General features: G+C 37.2%; 1 protein-coding gene across 2 annotated transcripts in view; it reads right to left on the minus strand.

Moving 5' to 3' along the window:
* The window catches only part of LOC144437321 (puratrophin-1-like), a 148123-nt gene that overhangs the window by 29110 nt on the left and 92859 nt on the right, over positions 1–26154 (minus strand). For both annotated transcript variants that reach the window (XM_078126244.1, XM_078126243.1), the window contains exons 10-17: positions 21475–21613; positions 20585–20707; positions 20048–20239; positions 15973–16740; positions 12110–12301; positions 9522–9695; positions 5597–5827; positions 484–561 (exon numbers count right to left, since the gene is read on the minus strand). In XM_078126244.1, the coding sequence (XP_077982370.1) occupies positions 484–561; positions 5597–5827; positions 9522–9695; positions 12110–12301; positions 15973–16740; positions 20048–20239; positions 20585–20707; positions 21475–21613 (1897 nt within the window). The remainder of the gene's footprint in view (positions 1–483; positions 562–5596; positions 5828–9521; positions 9696–12109; positions 12302–15972; positions 16741–20047; positions 20240–20584; positions 20708–21474; positions 21614–26154) is intronic.

The raw sequence follows: 26154 nt of genomic DNA on the forward strand, positions 1-26154 counted from the left end.
CATATATTTACATGTGCATCAGGTACTGATGGCTATGTGACCTTGAAGACTTTCAAGGTCAAAGGTCAAATTAAGGTCTTAAAAGAAAGCTCATATTTGATGATATGGGTGTAGGCACTTGAATGGAGTCACTACATATTATACCTCCACAGTTATGATGCATATTGTGAAAGTTAACAACAAATATGGCCACCATTCAGTTAGAAAACAAAGTGATGTGCATGTTTCCCATAGTATGTTACCTTTGTACCAGGTTTATTTGAAATAAGTTGGTGCATGCCTTGTTGTTTTTATCATATTTTCACTTTGCATGAAGTCCTTATTTGACTCACTGGAGTGTTTTTGTAGCTTGTATATATTATGTTGATTGTTCAACAGTAGGTAGATATCTGTTTAACTGTTCCATATATCAAACATCAAAGTGGAAAAAAAGCATTCCTGCCAAAAATTATTCAAAGATATTTAATCTCAGAAGACACTTACATCACAATCTTTGAGTGAATCCATTGCAAGTAAGTCGTTACCATGACGCAACTGAAACTTGACAATCCTCTCTGCTTCCTAGATAATAAAAGAGTAGACAAAACATATATAAATATAATTTGGCTTACATTTTATTCTTTGATAGATAATTGTGCAATGATTCTACGTTCTCATTTAGGCATTTCAGATGACATTTGATAGGGCATTTCAGATGACATTTGATAGGGCATTTCAGATGACATTTGATAGGGCATTTCAGATGACACTTGATAGGGCATTTCAGATGACACTTGATAGGGCATTTCAGATGACACTTGGTAGGGCATTTCAGATGACACTTGATAGGGCATTTCAGATGACACTTGATAGGGCATTTCAGATGACACTTGGTAGGGCATTTCAGATGACACTTGATAGGACATTTCAGATGACATTTGATAGGGCATTTCAGATGACATTTGATAGGGCATTTCAGATGACATTTGAAAGGACATTTCAGATGACATTTGATAGAGCATTTCAGATGACATTTGATAGAGCATTTCAGATGACACTTGATAGGACATTTCAGATGACATTTGATAGGGCATTTCAGATGACATTTGATAGGGCATTTCAGATGACATTTGATAGGACATTTCAGATGACATTTGATAGAGCATTTCAGATGACACTTGATAGGGCATTTCAGATGACACTTGATAGAGCATTTCAGATGACACTTGATAGGGCATTTCAGATGACATTTGATAGGGCATTTCAGATGACACTTGATAGGACATTTCAGATGACATTTGATAGGGCATTTCAGATGACACGTGATAGGACATTTCAGATGACACTTGATAGGGCATTTCAGATGACATTTGATAGGGCATTTCAGATGACATATGATAGGGCATTTCAGATGACATTTGATAGGGCATTTCAGATGACATTTGATAGGGCATTTCAGATGACACGTGATAGGGCATTTCAGATGACACTTGATAGAGCATTTCAGATGACACTTGATAGGACATTTCAGATGACATTTGATAGAGCATTTCAGATGACATTTGATAGGGCATTTCAGATGACATTTGATAGGGCATTTCAGATGACACTTGATAGGGCATTTCAGATGACACTTGATAGAGCATTTCAGATGACACTTGATAGGGCATTTCAGATGACACTTGATAGGACATTTCAGATGACATATGATAGGGCATTTCAGATGACATTTGATAGGACATTTCAGATGACATATGATAGGGCATTTCAGATGACATTTGATAGGGCATTTCAGATGACATATGATAGGGCATTTCAGATGACATTTGATAGGGCATTTCAGATGACATATGATAGGGCATTTCAGATGACATTTGATAGGACATTTCAGATGACATATGATAGGGCATTTCAGATGACATTTGATAGGGCATTTCAGATGACATATGATAGGGCATTTCAGATGACATTTGATAGGGCATTTCAGATGACATATGATAGGGCATTTCAGATGACACTTGATAGGACATTTCAGATGACATTTGATGGGACATTTCAGATGACATTTGATAGGGCATTTCAGATGACACTTGGTAGGGCATTTCAGATGACATTTGATAGGGCATTTCAGATGACATTTGATAGGGCATTTCAGATGACACTTGATGGGGCATTTCAGATGACATTTGACAGGGCATTTCAGATGACATTTGATAGGGCATTTCAGATGACACTTGATGGGGCATTTCAGATGACACTTGATAGGGCATTTCAGATGACACTTGATGGGGCATTTCAGATGACATTTGATAGGGCATTTCAGATGACACTTGATAGAGCATTTCAGATGACATTTGATAGGGCATTTCAGATGACATTTGATAGGGCATTTCAGATGACATTTGATAGGGCATTTCAGATGACACTTGATGGGGCATTTCAGATGACATTTGATAGGACATTTCAGATGACATTTGATAGAGCATTTCAGATGACATTTGATAGGGCATTTCAGATGACACTTGATAGAGCATTTCAGATGCCACTTGATAGGGCATTTCAGATGACATTTGATAGGGCATTTCAGATGACATTTGATAGGGCATTTCAGATGACATTTGATAGGGCATTTCAGATGACATTTGAGAGCATTTCAGATGACATTTGATAGAGCATTTCAGATGACATTTGATAGGGCATTTCAGATGACATTTGATAGAGCATTTCAGATGACATTTGATAGGGCATTTCAGATGACATTTGATAGGGCATTTCAGATGACATTTGATAGAGCATTTCAGATGACATTTGATAGGGCATTTCAGATGACATTTGATAGAGCATTTCAGATGACACTTGATGGGGCATTTCAGATGACATTTGATAGGGCATTTCAGATGACATTTGATAGGGCATTTCAGATGACATTTGATAGGGCATTTCAGATGACATTTGATAGGGCATTTCAGATGACATTTGATAGAGCATTTCAGATGACATTTGATAGGGCATTTCAGATGACATTTGATAGGGCATTTCAGATGACACTTGATGGGGCATTTCAGATGACATTTGATAGGGCATTTCAGATGACATTTGATAGGGCATTTCAGATGACATTTGATAGAGCATTTCAGATGACACTTGATGGGGCATTTCAGATGACACTTGATAGGACATTTCAGATGACATTTGATAGGGCATTTCAGATGACACTTGATGGGGCATTTCAGATGACATTTGATAGGGCATTTCAGATGACATTTGATAGGGCATTTCAGATGACATTTGATAGGGCATTTCAGATGACATTTGATAGGGCATTTCAGATGACATTTGATAGGGCATTTCAGATGACATTTGATGGGGCATTTCAGATGACACTTGATGGGGCATTTCAGATGACATTTGATAGGGCATTTCAGATGACATTTGATAGGGCATTTCAGATGACACTTGATAGGGCATTTCAGATGACACTTGATGGGGCATTTCAGATGACATTTGATGGGGCATTTCAGATGACATTTGATAGGGCATTTCAGATGACATTTGATAGGGCATTTCAGATGACATTTGATAGGGCATTTCAGATGACACTTGATAGGGCATTTCAGATGACATTTGATAGGGTATTTCAGATGACATTTGATAGGGCATTTCAGATGACATTTGATGGGGCATTTCAGATGACATTTGATAGGACATTTCAGATGACATTTGATAGGGCATTTCAGATGACATTTGATAGGGCATTTCAGATGACATTTGATAGGGCATTTCAGATGACATTTGATAGGGCATTTCAGATGACATTTGATAGGGCATTTCAGATGACATTTGATAGGGCATTTCAGATGACATTTGATAGGGCATTTCAGATGACATTTGATAGGGCATTTCAGATGACATTTGATAGGGCATTTCAGATGACATTTGATAGGGCATTTCAGATGCCACTTGATGGGGCATTTCAGATGACATTTGATAGGGCATTTCAGATGACATTTGATAGGGCATTTCAGATGACACTTGATAGGGCATTTCAGATGACATTTGATAGGGCATTTCAGATGACACTTGATAGGGCATTTCAGATGACACTTGATAGGGCATTTCAGATGACACTTGATAGGGCATTTCAGATGACATTTGATAGGACATTTCAGATGACATTTGATAGAGCATTTCAGATGACATTTGATAGGGCATTTCAGATGACATTTGATAGGGCATTTCAGATGACATTTGATAGGGCATTTCAGATGACATTTGATAGAGCATTTCAGATGACACTTGATAGGGCATTTCAGATGACATTTGATAGGGCATTTCAGATGACATTTGATAGGGCATTTCAGATGACATTTGATAGGGCATTTCAGATGACATTTGATAGGGCATTTCAGATGACATTTGATAGGGCATTTCAGATGCCACTTGATGGGGCATTTCAGATGACATTTGATAGGGCATTTCAGATGACATTTGATAGGACATTTCAGATGACATTTGATAGAGCATTTCAGATGACATTTGATAGGGCATTTCAGATGACATTTGATAGGGCATTTCAGATGACATTTGATAGGGCATTTCAGATGACATTTGATAGAGCATTTCAGATGACACTTGATAGGGCATTTCAGATGACATTTGATAGGGCATTTCAGATGACATTTGATAGGGCATTTCAGATGACATTTGATAGGGCATTTCAGATGACATTTGATAGGGCATTTCAGATGACATTTGATAGGGCATTTCAGATGCCACTTGATGGGGCATTTCAGATGACATTTGATAGGGCATTTCAGATGACATTTGATAGGGCATTTCAGATGACACTTGATAGGGCATTTCAGATGACATTTGATAGGGCATTTCAGATGACACTTGATAGGGCATTTCAGATGACACTTGATAGGGCATTTCAGATGACACTTGATAGGGCATTTCAGATGACATTTGATAGGACATTTCAGATGACATTTGATAGAGCATTTCAGATGACATTTGATAGGGCATTTCAGATGACATTTGATAGGGCATTTCAGATGACATTTGATAGGGCATTTCAGATGACATTTGATAGGGCATTTCAGATGCCACTTGATGGGGCATTTCAGATGACACTTGATAGGGCATTTCAGATGACACTTGATAGGGCATTTCAGATGACATTTGATAGGACATTTCAGATGACATTTGATAGAGCATTTCAGATGACATTTGATAGGGCATTTCAGATGACATTTGATAGGGCATTTCAGATGACATTTGATAGGGCATTTCAGATGACATTTGATAGGGCATTTCAGATGCCACTTGATGGGGCATTTCAGATGCCACTTGATGGGGCATTTCAGATGCCACTTGATAGGACATTTCAGATATCTCCTGATGCAACATTTCCGTATAAAACTAGTCTATTCTGTCAATACCTTATTACTGAGAATTCTGTAACTTTAATTTTCTCTTCACTTTTATTACTATCATATCTACAAAAAAATCTGGTTGCTAAAACTTCACATGTGAGCAGATAATGGTGAAATAATTTAGAGACATATGAAGACTAAAATGAAATAATTTGAATAAGTCAGTTGGTGATATTTACCTGAAGTTCTTGTAAATCAGGTTCATCTTCTGGACACTCTTTGATTAAGTCTTGAAGCAGTAGTGCATATTTACCCATTCTCTGTGTAGGCTTTAGTAAGTAGCTGGCTAGGTCCATCTTGTCTTGTAGTTCATTCTGTTTACTTTTAAAGAAATGACCATGTTCTGACAGCAAGGAGTCTGATTTGGGTTTGTTTTTGTTGTATAAAGCATACAGATCCCATGTTCCTTTCTGTAATGGTATTTAAGTTAGTCAGAGAGATACAAATGCATACTATGTTCAGACTACAAGTGTGAGTTTCACTCTGAGGTGACACAAAGTAGTATAAAAGCACAAATGTTGTTGTAACATAACTGTTGACAGTACACTTTAATTTTCTGTAATGATTATATGGTCTTGTTGCTAGACACATTTGCATACATTACTTTGAAGATTTATTCCCATGCCTACCCATCCATGGTGTTATATCTGTGACATACACCATCATTTAATGTTACTATGGGCATGGTCTTCTTGCTAGGCATACAATTTTGCGATACTCATTCATTTACCTTCCCGTTACCGGTGTTATTTGGCATTATATCATAATATGTCATTGTTTACCTGTTGCTATGGGTGTGGTCTTGTTGCTAGGGGCATTTACATATGCTGAAATAATGTTTATTCAACTGCCTACCCATCCCTGTTGTTATAATTGTAAAAGAAGCTATCATTTGACTGTTGCTAAGGGTGTGGTTGCTAGGGCCATTACATAAGTATGACACACTCACAATTTGCAGACTAACAGTGACACTTTCAGAATCATAACCAAATTTCAACCCCAGTAGCTTAAGCAGTAAAGCTCAATACCAAAATCACTTGCATCATAGACAGGCATTTTACCTTGAACCAACCTGGGTTCAGTGTTAAAGTTAGGGAGACAATATTTCCAAGCAACCTCAAGTAGAGATTAATTTCAGTGTTATTTACACACACTTGTTACATTATCTTAATTACCCCATAACATTTTTAATGGTTTAATCAGATCAATAAAACAAATAATCCTAAATATTCCTACAGACATTTAACCAAAATAGTCATGGTTTTTTTTTTAGCCCTAATTTGCAAATCATTAGTGGGTTTATCATGTAATCAATATCACTTGATCTGTACATCCCCAAATACATCCCTATACAATTTCAGCCAAATCAACCAAGTACTTTTGGAATTATAGACTTTTGACCACAAAACATATTTTTAGCCCTAATTTGCATATCACTGATGGGATCATCGTGTCATGGACAATTCTTTAAACTTATCATCCCTAAGAACATTCCCACTAAATTTCAGGCCAATCTGCCCAGTAGTTTGGGAGTTTTAAGGTTGTTTTTTTTACCAAAAATCACATTATTTTACCCAAATCACAAACCGTGGTAACACACACACACACACACACACACACACACACACACACACACACACACACACACACACACAACGGGCGATCCCTATAGCAGTACTGAACCTCACTTCAGTTGTGCTAAAAAACCACATGACATGATGACTCATTTCAATTTGACAGTTTGGACTGGTACAAATTGTTGATGCATGCCACATACGGATGAAATGGGCGAGACTTGGTTATGATTTGCTCCATGATTGGATGATACATTCATTTGTTACAATTCCCGGCCCCATCTGACTAGAGCATCTGATATTGCTTTGTGTTCTATTCACCCAACATTAGCAACTTCACTGACATCTCTTGATCTGACTTTACAAGATACTGTAATATACTAATAAGTCCCAGAAAGACAGTCAATCAATCAGTGCAATGTAGCTTTCAGTCGTGACAACCATGTGAAGTTGCGTGTTTATTTCGATCGTCATTGCAGTACCGGGCATATAACGACATGTTTGGTATTCGTGACAACCACGTGATATTGCGTGTTTATTTCGATCGTCATTGCAGTACCGGGCATATAACGACATGTTTGGTATTCATGACAACCACGTGATATTGCGTGTTCATTTCGATCGTCATTGCAGTACCGATCATTTAACGACACATTTGGTATTTGTGACAACCACGTGATATTGCGTGTTCATTTTGATCGTCATTGCAGTACCGGGCATATAACGACACATTTGGTATTTGTGACAACCACATGATATTGCGTGTTCATTTCGATCGTCATTGCAGTACCGATCATTTAACGACACATTTGGTATTTGTGACAACCACGTGATATTGCGTGTTCATTTTGATCATCATTGCAGTACCGGGCATATAACGACATGTTTGGTATTCGTGACAACCACGTGATATTGCGTGTTCATTTTGCTCGTCATTGCAGTACCGGGCATATAACGACATGTTTGGTATTCGTGACAACCACGTGATATTGCGTGTTCATTTTGCTCGTCATTGCAGTACCGGGCATATAACGACACGTTTGGTATTCGTGACAACCACGTGATATTGCATGTTCATTTCGATCGTCATTGCAGTACCGGGCATATAACGACATGTTTGGTATTCATGACAACCACATGATATTGCATGTTCATTTTGCTCGTCATTGCAGTACCGGGCATATAATGACACGTTTGGTATTCGTGACAACCACGTGATATTGAGTGTTCATTTTGCTCGTCATTGCAGTACCGGGCATATAACGACACGTTTGGTATTCGTGACAACCACGTGATAATGAGTGTTCATTTTGCTCGTCATTGCAGTACCGGGCATATAACGACATGTTTGGTATTCGTGACAACCACGTGATATTGAGTGTTCATTTTGCTCGTCATTGCAGTACCGGGCATATAACGACATGTTTGGTATTCGTGACAACCACGTGATATTGAGTGTTCATTTCGATTGTCATTGCAGTACCGGGCATATAACGACATGTTTGGTATTCGTGACAACCACGTGATATTGCGTGTTCATTTTGCTCGTCATTGCAGTACCGGGCATATAACGACATGTTTGGTATTCGTGACAACCACATGATATTGCATGTTCATTTTGCTCGTCATTGCAGTACCGGGCATATAACGACATGTTTGGTATTCGTGACAACCACGTGATATTGCGTGTTCATTTTGCTCGTCATTGCAGTACCGGGCATATAACGACATGTTTGGTATTCGTGACAACCACGTGATATTGCGTTTTCATTTTGCTCGTCATTGCAGTACCGGGCATATAACGACATGTTTGGTATTCGTGACAACCACATGATATTGCATGTTCATTTTGCTTGTCATTGCAGTACCGGGCATATAATGACACGTTTGGTATTCGTGACAACCACGTGATATTGAGTGTTCATTTTGCTCGTCATTGCAGTACCGGGCATATAACGACACGTTTGGTATTCATAAACATGGTCATATAAATACATATATTGGTTGGTACATGTATGTACAGATAAATGTTTTGAATTTAATTTAGTCAGGATGGTTCTAAATTGCAGAGACATGATGAGTAATACATTGTAGAAATGACTTGATTTGCATAACTTCTGGACCATGGGTAGGACTGTCTGGAGTAGAATTGATTTTGAAATGCCATTTCATAGGATTGACTTGCAACGGCAACCATTCTTTTACGTTTAAAATAAGTAAATATATTTTAATATATGATACTTGTACAGTCCTAGCCAAACGAGATCACCAACATTGTTAACACAGATTCATAACTCTTTGATATGAGATACATATAATAATCTCAATATTAAAATCTTACCCATGCCATGTGGCTCATGTATTACATCTTTGAACACAATCTAAGCGTATGACATTGACAATCACATTGACATTGACATTGTTTGGTTGTCACAAAGTAGAAGGTGACAGTGTCCGTAAAAAATAATGTGGTCATAAAATACATTGAAAGAATTAACTGAAAGATGGCAATAAGGAACAGACAGCTTACCCATTTCAGAAAACACTGACTTAATAACATTGGCATGTTTTCACACTGCTCTAATTCATGTAGGAAGTATCTATTATGGAAATCATAGATCTTCTCTAGATTACCAAATACCACTCCTCTCTGACCACGCAGTGATTGGGGAATGTCATCTCTCTCCATCTCTGGAAAATAATGCTGCAAGAAAGCAAAACAAAACAAATGTGATCAACTCTGATATGTAACAGATTTGTTGAAATTTTGATGCACCCCTAGTTTCTATGTGTGTAACTTTACACACTGGAATACTCAGCTGTTTTGGTAAATACGGAGAAAAACAGTTGTAAATCTAATACAAGTAAGCCAATGCTATGTTCATAGGTTAACAATCTTAGTCTAAATCTAATACAAGTAAGCCAATGCTATGTTCATAGGTTGACAATCTTAGTCTAAATCTAATACAAGTAAGCCAATGCTATGTTCATAGGTTAACAATCTTAGTCTAAATCTAATACAAGTAAGCCAATGCTATGTTCATAGGTTGACAATCTTAGTCTAAATCTAATACAAGTAAGCCAATGCTATGTTCATAGGTTGACAATCTTAGTCTAAATCTAATACAAGTAAGCCAATGCTATGTTCATAGGTTGACAATCTTAGTCTAAATCTAATACAAGTAAGCCAATGCTATGTTCACAGGTTGACAATCTTAGTCTAAATCTAATACAAGTAAGGCAATGCTATGTTCATAGGTTGACAATCTTAGTCTAAATCTAATACAAGTAAGGCAATGCTATGTTCATAGGTTGACAATCTTAGTCTAAATCTAATACAAGTAAGGCAATGCTATGTTCATAGGTTGACAATCTTAGTCTAAATCTAATACAAGTAAGGCAATGCTATGTTCATAGGTTGACAACTAACACACAAATTTCCCAGCTTTGTTACAAGGGGAGCCAAACTGCTGTAAACAGATTTCCCAGTTGTTATGTTACAGGGGTAACCAGACCATAGTAAATAGATTAACCAGCTCTGTTACAGGGGTAACCAGGCCATAGTAAATAGATTAACCAGCTCTGTTACAGGGGTAACCAGGTCATAGTAAATAGATTAACCAGCTCTGTTACAGGGGTAACCAGGCCATAGTAAATAGATTAACAAGCTCTATTACAGGAGTAACCAGGCCATAGTAAATAGATTAACAAGCTCTGTTACAGGAGTAACCAGGCCATAGTAAATAGATTAACAAGCTCTATTACAGGAGTAACCAGGCCATAGTAAATAGATTAACCAGCTCTGTTACAGGGGTAACCAGGTCATAGTAAATAGATTAACAAGCTCTATTACAGGAGTAACCAGGCCATAGTAAATAGATTAACCAGCTCTGTTACAGGGGTAACCAGGCCATAGTAAATAGATTAACCAGCTCTGTTACAGGGGTAACCAGGTCATAGTAAATAGATTAACCAGCTCTGTTACAGGGGTAACCAGGCCATAGTAAATAGATTAACAAGCTCTATTACAGGAGTAACCAGGCCATAGTAAATAGATTAACCAGCTCTGTTACAGGGGAAACCAGGCCATAGTAAATAGATTAACCAGCTCTGTTACAGGAGTAACCAGGCCATAGTAAATAGATTAACAAGCTCTGTTACAGGAGTAACCAGGCCATAGTAAATAGATTAACAAGCTCTGTTACAGGGGTAACCAGGCCATAGTAAATAGATTAACCAGCTCTGTTACAGGGGTAACCAGGTCATAGTAAATAGATTAACAAGCTCTATTACAGGAGTAACCAGGCCATAGTAAATAGATTAACAAGCTCTATTACAGGAGTAACTAGGCCATAGTAAATAGATTAACAAGCTCTATTACAGGGGAAACCAGGCCATAGTAAATAGATTAACAAGCTCTATTACAGGGGAAACCAGGCCATAGTAAATAGATTAACAAGCTCTATTACAGGGGAAACCAGGCCATAGTAAAGAGATTAACAAGCTCTGTTACAGGGTAGTCAAACTGTAGTATACGCTGTCTACTAAAATACAGATGTAGGTGATACCAAGGCATAAAACTTTCTCTGAGCCAAATCATTGTAACAACTGACAAACTATTACCCTGGAAAGAAATTGATCAGATGAAACATCACTCTTTTGAGCATAACTTGCATTTCACTGATCTAATCACTTTCATTTCAACAATTTTTCATCTATACACCATAAGTAAGGCCTTACCAAATACCAAGGTCTGACGGTTTTTGACTTTAAGTGCTTCACACACACACACACACACACGCACACGCACGCATGCCCGCACGCACGCACGTACACACACACCACACACACACAGTTATAGATCTGCACTTACACAAATACACAAACATACATACATACATACATACGCACGCACGCACGCACGCACGCACGCACGCACGCACACACACACACACACACACACACACACACACACACACACACATACATACATACATACATACATACATACATACATTCATACATACACAGATATTTCTAAATGTCAAGCACGTACTATTGAACTTCAGTGCAGTTGTGCTAAAATACATTTTACGATCTCTGAATTTACTTTCCTACCTGTATGATATAGTTGAGAGCTCTGACATAGTCTTTCTCAGTTTGTAACATTTCTCCCATGATGTGCATCATCTTTTTACGTCTCTTTTTGTCTTCCTCTGTCAGTTTCTGACCACTTTCAAGTTTTATTGACATCGGTAGACTACTGGTTTTGTGTAGATGTCTATTGACATCAGTAGGAGACCATGCCTCCTTAAATGACAAGCAGAAATATTGTTAACTGGTTTTCATTGCTCTTCAAAATAAAAGTGCCAATGGCATTGTAGCATAACTGTTGACAGTACACTTTAATTTTCTGTAATGATTATATGGTCTTGTTGCTAGACACATTTGCATACATTACTTTGAAGATTTATTCCCATGCCTTTCAATCCATGGTGTTATATATGCAATATAGACCATCATTTAAGGCATGGTCTTGTTGCTAGGGATATCTACATACAATTTAGCAATACTCATTCATTTACCTTCCCGTCATCAATGTTATTTTGGCATTATATGTCATTGCTCACCTGTTGCTATGGGCATGGTCTTGTTCCTAGGGGCATTTACATATTTTAAAATAATATTTATTCAACTGCCTACCCATCCCTGTTGTTATAACTGTAAAAAAATCCTACCATTTGACTGTTGCTAAGGGTGTGGTCATGGTTGCTAGGGCCAATGAAATAAGTATGACACACTCACAATTTGCTGACTAACAGTAACACTTTCAGAATCATAATCAAATTTCAACCCCAGTAGTTTGAGAGGTAAAGCTCAATACCAAAATTATTTACATCTACAAGACAGACAGACAGACAGACAGACAGACAGACAGACAGACATTTTACCTTGAACCCACCTGTAGTTCAGTGTTAAAGTTAGGGAGACAATGTTTCCCAGCAACCTCAAGGAGAGATTAATTCCAGTGCCATTCACACACACTTGTTATATTATGTTAATTACCCCATAACAATTGTAATGGTTTCATGAATAAAATAGTGCAAATATCCAAGGTTTTTTACTTCTCTACTTTTTTTAAAATCAATTTGAACTAAACCATACCAATGTAACAGGTTTAACTTTCTTGGTTGTCTTATTGTAATTAACCTGCCAGCTACATTCAGTTTACAGGTGATGAAACAGCTGTCTTACAACATATTACATAATCAAGTCATAAACCAAACTGGCCACACTACACGCTTCATCACCAGAGGAAATAGTAGAGTAAACATGATAGCTAATTAACAATGTACTATTCTCAGTTAATGACAACAATCTACACATTCTCAACAAAGTTAAGCTCAATCTACTGGGTAATTTCAAAGTTGAAGATTTTTGAGGAAAAGCATATGTTTCTTTTCACCTAATTTACATATCACTAATACGATCACCATGTGCTTGAGATTTCTGCATAACCAGATCCCTACATTCCCATGAAATTTAAGCTTGATCTGCCAGTTATTTTGCAAGTGAAAAATTATTAACCAAAACACAAGTTTTTTGCATATCACTCATAGTATCAACATGTTATGATTATTCCATAGAATAACACTTTCAGAAACATCTCACCAAGTTTCAGTCTCATTGACAAGGTACTTTTTGAGATATAAGTTTTTGAGATATAAGTTTTTTGACCAAAATTCACATTTTTACACCTAAATTGCATATCACTCATGAGATATTTATGTGCTTAATATTTTTGTCATCTTTTCACCCCTAGATGCATCCCCATTAAATTTCAGCCCAATCTGCTCAATAGTTTTGGAATTAAAGACTTTTGACAAATAAGTCATTGAGAATGACATAGTCCCCACTATGATTGGGTTTTAAGGAACTGGCAGTTTATGTTGTCATTTTCTTGATATCACTTCTTGATCACACTTGTGAACCTAAATCAAACAGACTTAGATATGTTGTCCTGTCCTGCAAACAAAATAGCTGCTAGGCAGCCATATTGGATCGTATCATGACAACAATGAATATGCACATGTATGTTACAGAACACTGTCCTAATACCAACTTTGAATGAGATTTGTTTAAGCATGTCTGAGTTATGGCTTTGGACATGGAAAATTCGCAAACAAAATGGCTGCCAGGCAGCCATATTGGATCGTATCACAATGAAAATGGATATGTACATGTATGTCATAGATCTGTTCAAGCATGTCTGAGTTATGGCTTTAGACATAGAAAATTCGCAAACAAAATGGCTGCCAGGCAGTATTGGATCGAATCACAACGAAAATGGATATGCACATGTATGTCATAGAACACTGTCCTAATACCAAATTTGAATGAGATCTGTTCAAGCATGTCTGAGTTATGGCTTTGGACATGGAAAATTCGCAAACAAAATGGCTGCTAGGCGGCCATATTGGATCGTATCATGACAACAAATGGATATGCACATGTATGTCATAGAACACTGTCCTAATACCAACTTTGAATGAGATCTGTTCAATTCAAGCATGTCTGAGTTATGGCTTTGGACATAGAAAAATCGCAAACAAAATGGCTGCCAGGCGGCCATATTGGATTGTATCACAACAACAATGAATATGCACATGTATGTCATAAAACACTGTCCTAATACCAACTTTGAATGAGATCTGTTCAAGCATGTCTGAGTTATGGCTTTGGACATGAAAATTCGCAAACAAAATGGCTGCCAGGCGGCCATATTGGATCGTATAATGACAACAATGAATATGCACATGTATGTCATCTTGCGTATCTTATTGTTTTTTTTTAATGAATATCGCCCATGAACTTGCACTCATAACAAGTCCTTGAGAATGACATAGTCCCCGCTATAATTGGGTTTTAAAGAATTATCACTACTCTGATCACGCAACAACATTTGTGAACCTAAAACAAACAGACTTAGATATGTTGTGTGTGCTTGTTGGACATGGAATATGCCTCCAACAATAAAGGACTGGTTGGGTATGGGGGATCATATCACGATGAAAATGGAGTCCTAATACCAACTTTGAATGAGATCTGTTAAAGCATGTCTGAGTTATGACTCTAGACAGGGAAAATTCGCAAACAAAATGGTTGCTAGGCGGCCATATTGGATCGTATCATAAAACAAATTGACGTGCATATGTATGCCATAGTATGTTGCCCTTGTACCAAGTTTGAAAAAAATCGGTCCAGGCATCTCCAAGAAACAGCTGCGGACGGACAGACGCACGCACGCACGCACGGACGGACGGACGGACGCACGGACAGACGGAACCCAATCCATAAGTCCCCGTTCCGGACTTCGTCCGCGGGGACTAAAAACATGTACAGTACTAGTTTCATCAGCACATTACTGGCTGGAGTACGTGGTTTTCTTTGACGATCGAAAATTATGACAAACTATGATCAACTACGATAGCGATAGAAGACGATGTCATCATTGGAAACACGGAAGGTGAGAATCACTATCTATTGTGTGTTGGCGATAAAAAATTACGCGTATCTACGCTCAAAGACGACGTCTTTACGGGAAACAAAGAAAAGTGAACTGATTATCTATTGTCAGTTATTCATGAACTTGAACAACTCATTATCTCCTGTTTCACGTAGTACATCGTAACTACTAGTAGCTACTCGTCTTTACTCGTTACGACGCGTAATTACAATGTGTTTGATTTAGATGTCGTCCCTAAATACAGACTTACAATAGATCACAATTGAGAGACTGTCAGTTTGATTACATGTATAACACTAAGCAGTACAAATACATAATATACATAAGATTTTCTACATTCTATACACTAAATGAATTGGTTCCACTGCTAATTTCCATCATGCTGAACAAAATGTTATCAGGGCTGTAATTTTGAGCTACAATTCTATTTACTATACTGGGTGATATATCTCACCTGTTGCTGTGTAAATGTTCCATTCTCAATATCTGATGATATCTCATCTTCATTATCTGCTGTACCATCACTTCTCATATCAATATCCACATTAGTTTGTTGTGTTGGCATGTCTGGCAGTGTGGAGGCTTTGCCCTTGACCTTGGTTCTCCTTTGCACAACATCATCTGAATTTGACTTTCTAGAACTAGTACTACTGTCATTATGTGACCTTGCCTTTGACTCCCTTGTTGGGGTAGGCTTGTTATTTTCTGAGATTCCTGAGTCCTCTGATGCACTGCTACCAAGTGAGGAATCCCTCGGCTTTGGCAACAAACTTTTTGGACTTCCCTCACTACTTTGTGTTTTAACAGTTTCGTCTCTAGCAGTCCTTTGTTTCTCATTTTCAAGTTCATCATTATCAAGGTCAAGTTCTTCAGTACTTTCTTTATATTCTTTGTGTTCCTCAACCATTTCCAGTTTCTTTTTCACTGTCTCAAGTTTCAATTGTTCCCTGAGTCTATCAAGACTCTTTAGTTTCCTGAACACAAGTTGTTCGATGTCCTGACAATGTTCCTGTACCCCAACTAGTTCCTCTTGACATTTTGTATTATCCAATTTGATGGCTAGTTTCCTTGTCTCGTCAAATTGTTCCTCTGTTATGATAGGGTGCTGCATTAAATATTGTTCTAGTTCTTTGCGTACTTTATGACATCCATCACGAGTACAGCAGTGTTCTACATCCATCATTGCTAGGTACTTGGTGCTGAGTTGGGCCCAGCTTGATGCCTTTAAAAGAGGAATACAATTATTATAAATAAATAATGTATGTATTAATTTAACTTGTTTGTTACCCCACAATCTAAACCCTTATCAAGAATAGACACTGATGAAGTCATTGACAAAGTGGCTGTGAAATGAACACTTTATATACAATCTGATGGCATGAGAAATCATGCACAGTAAATCCTTTCAAAGTGTCTTAGTCTGGACAGGATGACATGTCTGTCTTCAAACCTTCCAGTAATGACATAATGTTATCAAATTTCAATTATTTATAGTATTTGTTAGTTGGGTGTAAGGTGATATTTCTCTTGGTGAGTCAATGAACTTGGTGTTGTCATAATAAACATTACTGGGTGTTGTCATAATAAACATTACTTGGTGTTGTCATAATAAACATTACTTGGTGTTGTCATAATAAACATTACTTGGTGTTGTCATAATAACATGGGGCAAAATTTTGCAATGTTTAAACGCATACCGTACTTCCACTTCACAGAGTATAGACTCTGTGTTCACACTGCCTATTTGCCACATTCGCATTGACGAATCAAACTCGAACTTGGCGAAAATATTTCTCACATCATTAGCCACAGTGGCGAAAGAAAAATCGGCACTCATAGAGTCGTACACAACAAAAATTATTGCATCCACACATTATTTCATCATAGGACATTACATGAAAAAGACCTTCGAAATAATGGTCATTGAGAATGACATAGTCCCCGCTATGATTGGGTTTTAAGGAATTATCACTACTCTGATCACGCAACAACACTTGTGAACCTAAATCAAACAGACTTAGATATGTTGTGTCTGCTTGTTGGACATGGAACATGCCTGCAACAATAAAGGATTGGTAGGGTATGGGGGATCATATCACGATGAAAATGGATATGCACATGAATGTCATAGAACACTGTCCTAATACCAACTTTGAATGTGATCTGTTCAAGCATGTCTGAGTTATGGCTTTGGACATAGAAAAATCGCAAACAAAATGGCTACCAGGCGGCCATATTGGATCGTATTACAACAACAATGAGTATGCTTATGTATGTCATAGAACACTGTCCTAATACCAACTTTGAATGAGATCTGTTCAAGCATGTCTGAGTTATGGCTTTGGACATGGAAAATTCACAAACAAAATGGCTGCCAGGCAGCCATATTGGATCATATCATGACAACAAATGGATATGCACATGTATATCATAGAACACTGTCCTAATACCAACTTTGAATGAGATCTGTTCAAGCATGTCTGAGTTATGGCTTTGGACATGGAAAATTCACAAACAAAATGGCTGCCAGGCAGCCATATTGGATCGTATCATGACGAAAATGGATATGCACATGTATGTTATAGAACACTGTCCTAATACTAACTTTGAATGAGATCTGTTAAAGCATGTCTGAGTTATGGCTTTAGACAGGGAAAATTTGCAAACAAAATGGTTGCTAGGCAGCCATATTGGATCGTATCATGACGAAAGTGGATATGCACATGTATGTTATAGAACACTGTCCTAATACTAACTTTGAATGAGATCTGTTAAAGCATGTCTGAGTTATGGCTTTAGACAGGGAAAATTTGCAAACAAAATGGTTGCTAGGCAGCCATATTGGATCGTATCATGAAACAAATTGACATGCATATGTATGCCATTGTATGTTGCCCCTGTACCAAGTTTGAAAAAAATTGGTCCAGGCATCTCCAAGAAACGGCTCTGGACAGACGGACGGATGGACAGACGGAACCCAATCCATAAGTCCCCACCGCGGACTTCGTCCGGTGGGGACTAAATAATTATGCATATTAGTAATTAGCACTGTAAGGTACATCAACAAACTTTATAGAGGGCATGGACTTTGTAATGTTTAATATAGTAGTAAATTATATGATACAGCCTAATTACCAAACCTCATTAATTATGCAAATTAGTCATTAACACTGTATGTACACATCAACAAACTTTATAGGACATATGCAATTCGTTATGGTTAGCGTATGTACTGAATTATATTGAAAGTGAAGTATGTATTCTTAAGATATAGCCTAAATGCTGAAAATAATTAATTATGTAAATTATTTATTAACATTCTAAGGTACATCAACAAATTTTATAGGACAAATGCACTTTGTTATGTTTAACGAATATACTAAATTATATTGAAATTGAAGTATGCAGTCTTAAGATATTGCTTAATTAGTTGACTTCATTGATATGCAAATTTCTCTAATTAACATGAACAGATTTCGCTCAAAAACTAATCAGGTCTAGCCATAGTCTTGCTGCTAGACGTTCGGGCTTTCTTTCGATGCTATAACTATAAGCGAACGAAGTTCGCATGTGAGGGCTTGCCCGAACAGTCTAGCGAATGTCATTTTCAGACCGGACATTCCACTGAAATTACGATAAGCGATGGGTTGGGCCATATATGCATATATATACTTTAATATATTCAATAACCTATGACCTCGGGGAATCTCTGCATGCAAGCGTTGACAAACACATTTACGTCATTACTATGTCTTATCGGTTTATGGTAATTGTGAGTTTGATGAGTGTGTAGACGTTGTCATTCACACATTTCAGTTAACGCATTGGTGGTTATTTATACAAGCCCCTCCTTAAGATGAATATGCATGAAAATTTAGCTATTGTCCTCTGTTTGTGCTTGTCGCTAATACGGTTCTCTGATTGGCAGTTATTTATATCCTGATGACATTCACTAGACCTCGGATGTTCCATCCTCGATAGCGTTGTTCGGCTGTGTGTCGTATTATATTGGAAGAACATCCGAGGGCTAGCTGATAGACTAGTCTAGCCATTACCCCAAACATTGTGTGTACCAAATTTCAGCAAGCCGTTTTTAAGAAAATGATGACAGAGACAGACACACACACAGACACACACAGACAGACAGACAGACAGACAGACAGACAGACAATCAGTTCTTGCCATTAGCATATGGAAAATGTGTAGCAAGTTTCATCTGAATTGATGCCGTAGTGTTTAAGATATCACATCCACAGTCAGACATACATACATACATACATACATCATACATACATACATACGTACGTAAGTACGTACGTACGTACATACATACATACATACACACACATGTAGACACAGACAGACAGATGGACAGAGACGCACAGACACTGCATCATGCCTATAGCACAGCTGAACCTTATCAGTTCAGTTGTGCTAAAAAGTGTTATCTTTCCTGTTTAGCCATTTTTGATTAAAATGGCCAACTTTCTGAAATAATTTGAAGTGGGAAAACCAAGACTGCTACCTACCTGACTAAGTTGGCTGTAGAGTGTGAGAGTATCCTCTACTTGTTCACGTCTCTCTTCAACATTTCTGATAAATGTTCTGAGATGTTGTTTGAGTGTCTTAGCTTGGTCTTTGATCCCAGCTGCTTCATAGTGTCCATGCTGGACCAACATACTAGCTTCCTCTAGTAAATCCTCCCCTTCACTAATATGTTTCTATGGCAACAACAAGCAGTATCATCATAATTTGTTAATGACTGTGAAAAATGAACTATTTTATCCACTACACATAACAGAATTTATTAAGCTGAGTATTGCAATCAAATTCATTTTCTTTGAAAGATTTTTATGAAACACTTGACATAAAGACTTGCTGAATTGAAGGATAGAAACATAATTATATACTTCAGGTCAGACTTCATTTCATATTTTTGTCATCTCTATATGTTTCAGTTATTATAAGAGCTATTAGATGTAACAATTCAGTACAAATCTGTATGATCCTGTAAGTAAAATGTGTGTCATTCTGCAAATAAATTATAAAATTCATATTGTACTTACCATAGCAGTGAAGTAGAACTCGTCAAATTCCCTTTCTGCAGCTTTCACGTATTCCAGTGTGTCTCCAATGTCGGCACTAGTATTGAGGAACGATTCTCCGTCATTACAAATCCACAACGCAACCTGTAGTATCATCATGAAAAGAATACCTTTCAATAAATTACACAACACTAAGTTTTTCAATACATTCTTGCTAAGTGTAATATTTATCAATGTTTAATCAAGTGGCAGGGCAAGATGTCTCATTAGCTCTGTTACAGCTATTCATCATGTCCTTCACTATTGTAACTTTAGGGTGTGTACGTTTATTATTCATACATTAGTGAAAGTAAAGCAATGCAATGCAATGCAATGCAATACAATGCAATACAATACAATGCAATGCAATACAATACAACATGCACAAGGGGGGTACAAGGACAGCTGCACTGTTCTTTATTTGGCCAAGACTCTAGAGGGCAGCCTTCAAGTCACATCACTGTTTCATTAATAAACATTACAGCTTACAGATGTAGCACTGCTTCCCCAAGAAATATACAACACTCGTCATGTCACCTGTTGCAAAATAGTTATCACAAAATGTAGATATCTTCTTATTGATTTGAAATGATCCATACAACATGTTTATTTTCACAGAGAGCAAAACAACTTCTGAATCAGTGTTTCTATTAAGGTTTGGATATCCCAGCTTACAGAGGAGGCAAATCTGATAAAACTCACATGTGTTTCTACACTTAGTCCCATACTTTTGGTTCAAAAGAACCAAGTAAAAGTACATGGTGAACTCAGGTAGGTTTGACCTACTAACTGTCCACAATTACAAGACTGTATGGGTGGCATTGTTTGTCATGCAAACTTTGTCGTACAACTGTTCTTTCTGGACTACTTACTTTACTTGATTCTTCTTCAAACAGTTTCAACTGTAAGTGTTGTTCTAGTTGGGAATGTTTGGATTCAGCCAGGCCATCTAGTGTTGTGACTACTTCATGAACTTGGTTGTACAACATGGTAACAATGTTGATGGAATCCCTATATGCAAATAACATAGTAATTTTAGAATAACTGTCTTCAGGAACAAAATCAGTTTTTATCATGAACTCCAAGAAAATTATAACTGACCTTTGAGGATTTGATTGACTGTTTTTATTTTGGTAAAATTTGGACAATAACGGAGATAGAACAAGTATATATTTTGTTAATGGAGACCAAAGTTTTGAACTGAAGCAAAATAAAGATGACTGTAAACCAAGAATGACATTAAAATTCATAATCCGTGCAAATGTGACTAAAAGGCTTAGCCTGGTATCAGCTATATCAAATGCAAAGTTGTCATCCCATAGAATATTTGTGCAGTGTCCTTTGACTTGTGTGTCAGTCTTTTTTGGGGGCTGTGTAAGAACTTGAAAACTTTAACTCTATGAGACCATAACAAATACATCATGTTAGTGTGTCACAACTGTATTGATAACAAATATATAGGTAAATACATACTGACGTCATGGATTTTACTTGGCAATCTTTTTGTTTTTTGTTCAAAGGAAAGTCGATGGAAAAAACAACATGTAATCCCTATACTGGTGTCCATTTTGTCATACATGTACATCCCAATACTAGTGTCCATTTTGTCATACATCCCTATACTAGTGTCCATTTTGTCATACATCCCTATACTAGTGTCCATTTTGTCATACATCCCTATACTAGTGTCCATTTTGTCATACATCCCAATACTAGTGTCCATTTTGTCATACATCCCTATACTAGTGTCCATTTTGTCATACATCCCTATACTAGTGTCCATTTTGTCATACATCCCTATACTGGTGTCCATTTTGTCATACATCCCTATACTGGTGTCTATTTTGTCATACATCCCTATATTAGTGTCCATTTTGTCATACATCCCTATACTAGTGTCCATTTTGTCATACATCCCTATACTAGTGTCCATTTTGTCATACATCCCTATACTGGTGTCCATTTTGTCATACATCCCTATATTAGTGTCCATTTTGTCATACATCCCTATACTAGTGTCCATTTTGTCATACATCCCTATACTGGTGTCCATTTTGTCATACATCCCTATACTAGTGTCCATTTTGTCATACATCCCTATACTAGTGTCCATTTTGTCATACATCCCTATACTAGTGTCCATTTTGTCATACATCCCTATACTAGTGTCCATTTTGTCATACATCCCTATACTGGTGTCCATTTTGTCATACATCCCTATACTAGTGTCCATTTTGTCATACATCCCTATACTGGTGTCCATTTTGTCATACATCCCTATACTAGTGTCCATTTTGTCATACATCCCTATACTAGTGTCCATTTTGTCATACATCCCTATACTGGTGTCCATTTTGTCATACATCCCTATACTAGTGTCCATTTTGTCATACATCCCTATACTGGTGTCCATTTTGTCATACATCCCTATACTAGTGTCCATTTTGTCATACATCCCTATACTGTGTCCATTTTGTCATACATCCCTATACTAGTGTCCATTTTGTCATACATCCCTATACTAGTGTCCATTTTGTCATACATCCCTATACTGGTGTCCATTTTGTCATACATCCCAATACTAGTGTCCATTTTGTCATACATCCCTATACTAGTGTCCATTTTGTCATACATCCCTATACTGGTGTCCATTTTGTCATACATCCCTATACTGGTGTCCATTTTGTCATACATCCCTATACTAGTGTCCATTTTGTCATACATCCCTATACTGGTGTCCATTTTGTCATACATCCCTATACTAGTGTCCATTTTGTCATACATCCCTATACTGGTGTCTATTTTGTCATACATCCCTATACTAGTGTCCATTTTGTCATACATCCCTATACTGGTGTCCATTTTGTCATACATCCCTATACTGGTGTCCATTTTGTCATACATCCCTATACTAGTGTCCATTTTGTCATACATCCCTATACTGGTGTCTATTTTATCATACATCCCTATACTAGTGTCCATTTTGTCATACATCCCTATACTAGTGTCCATTTTGTCATACATCCCTATACTGGTGTCCATTTTGTCATACATCCCAATACTAGTGTCCATTTTGTCATACATCCCTATACTGGTGTCCATTTTGTCATACATCCCTATACTAGTGTCCATTTTGTCATACATCCCTATACTAGTGTCCATTTTGTCATACATCCCTATACTAGTGTCCATTTTGTCATACATCCCTATACTAGTGTCCATTTTGTCATACATCCCTATACTGGTGTCCATTTTGTCATACATCCCAATACTAGTGTCCATTTTGTCATACATCCCTATACTGGTGTCCATTTTGTCATACATCCCTATACTAGTGTCCATTTTGTCATACATCCCTATACTAGTGTCCATTTTGTCATACATCCCTATACTAGTGTCCATTTTGTCATACATCCCTATACTAGTGTCCATTTTGTCATACATCCCTATACTGGTGTCCATTTTGTCATACATCCCTATACTAGTGTCTATTTTGTCATACATCCCTATACTAGTGTCTATTTTGTCATACATCCCTATACTGGTGTCCATTTTGTCATACATCCCTATACTGGTGTCCATTTTGTCATACATCCCTATACTAGTGTCTATTTTGTCATACATCCCTATACTGGTGTCCATTTTGTCATACATCCCTATACTAGTGTCCATTTTGTCATACATCCCTATACTAGTGTCCATTTTGTCATACATCCCTATACTAGTGTCCATTTTGTCATACATCCCTATACTAGTGTCTATTTTGTCATACATCCCTATACTAGTGTCCATTTTGTCATACATCCCTATACTAGTGTCTATTTTGTCATACATCCCTATACTGGTGTCCATTTTGTCATACATCCCTATACTGGTGTCCATTTTGTCATACATCCCTATACTGGTGTCCATTTTGTCATACATCCCTATACTAGTGTCCATTTTGTCATACATCCCTATACTAGTGTCCATTTTGTCATACATCCCTATACTAGTGTCTATTTTGTCATACATCCCTATACTGGTGTCCATTTTGTCATACATCCCTATACTGGTGTCCATTTTGTCATACATCCCTATACTAGTGTCCATTTTGTCATACATCCCTATACTGGTGTCCATTTTGTCATACATCCCTATACTGGTGTCCATTTTGTCATACATCCCTATACTAGTGTCCATTTTGTCATACATCCCTATACTAGTGTCTATTTTGTCATACATCCCTATACTGGTGTCCATTTTGTCATACATCCCTATACTAGTGTCCATTTTGTCATACATCCCTATACTGGTGTCCATTTTGTCATACATCCCTATACTAGTGTCCATTTTGTCATACATCCCTATACTAGTGTCCATTTTGTCATACATCCCTATACTAGTGTCCATTTTGTCATACATCCCTATACTGGTGTCCATTTTGTCATACATCCCTATACTAGTGTCCATTTTGTCATACATCCCTATACTGGTGTCCATTTTGTCATACATCCCTATACTAGTGTCCATTTTGTCATACATCCCTATACTAGTGTCCATTTTGTCATACATCCCTATACTAGTGTCTATTTTGTCATACATCCCTATACTAGTGTCCATTTTGTCATACATCCCTATACTAGTGTCCATTTTGTCATACATCCCTATACTGGTGTCCATTTTGTCATACATCCCTATACTGGTGTCCATTTTGTCATACATCCCTATACTGGTGTCCATTTTGTCATACATCCCTATACTAGTGTCCATTTTGTCATACATCCCTATACTAGTGTCCATTTTGTCATACATCCCTATACTGGTGTCCATTTTGTCATACATCCCTATACTAGTGTCCATTTTGTCATACATCCCTATACTAGTGTCTATTTTGTCATACATCCCTATACTAGTGTCTATTTTGTCATACAGGTTTTATTTTCTGACATAAACTCTAAGGTTTGTCAGGGAATGCTGTATATAATCTATGATATCTCTACCTGGTGATTTTTTCACTTGAAATAACAAATACTACGGAAAACTGTACATAATCCTTGCTTAAATATCTACCTTGACTTAAATGTTTGTTGTTGTCTTTTCATGAAAACAGAAAAGTGTTATGTCTGATTTAGTATGACTAATCTGTGTATAAGTCACATGTTATATCTCTTTTGGAGTTTTAGGCTGCTTTCACAAAAACTTGTTGGGGGGGGGGGGGGGGGGGGGTCGGGAGATTTTTGTAAACTCTAATTTTTTTTTCAAGTACCCCACCTGCCATATTCCAAAATTTTTCAAGTACCCCCCTGCCAAAGCCCCAAATATTTCAAGTACCCCCCCCCCCCCCACCCGAATAAATTTTCAAGTATCCCCCACCCGAATAAATTTTTTTGGGGAATACTCTTCCTGTGCGTTAACATTCCATACCAAGTACAAAACTGTACATAAAACACTTAATACCAACTTTGTCCATTATATATATATTCAATTTGTATATTGTGTGTATATATATACACAAACACCAGTTAAAACAAAATGTTATGTTAACCAGTGCCTTTCCAAAAAACAACATA

Source organism: Glandiceps talaboti, chromosome 7 (genome assembly GCF_964340395.1).
Source record: "Glandiceps talaboti chromosome 7, keGlaTala1.1, whole genome shotgun sequence".
NCBI lineage: Eukaryota > Metazoa > Hemichordata > Enteropneusta > Spengelidae > Glandiceps > Glandiceps talaboti.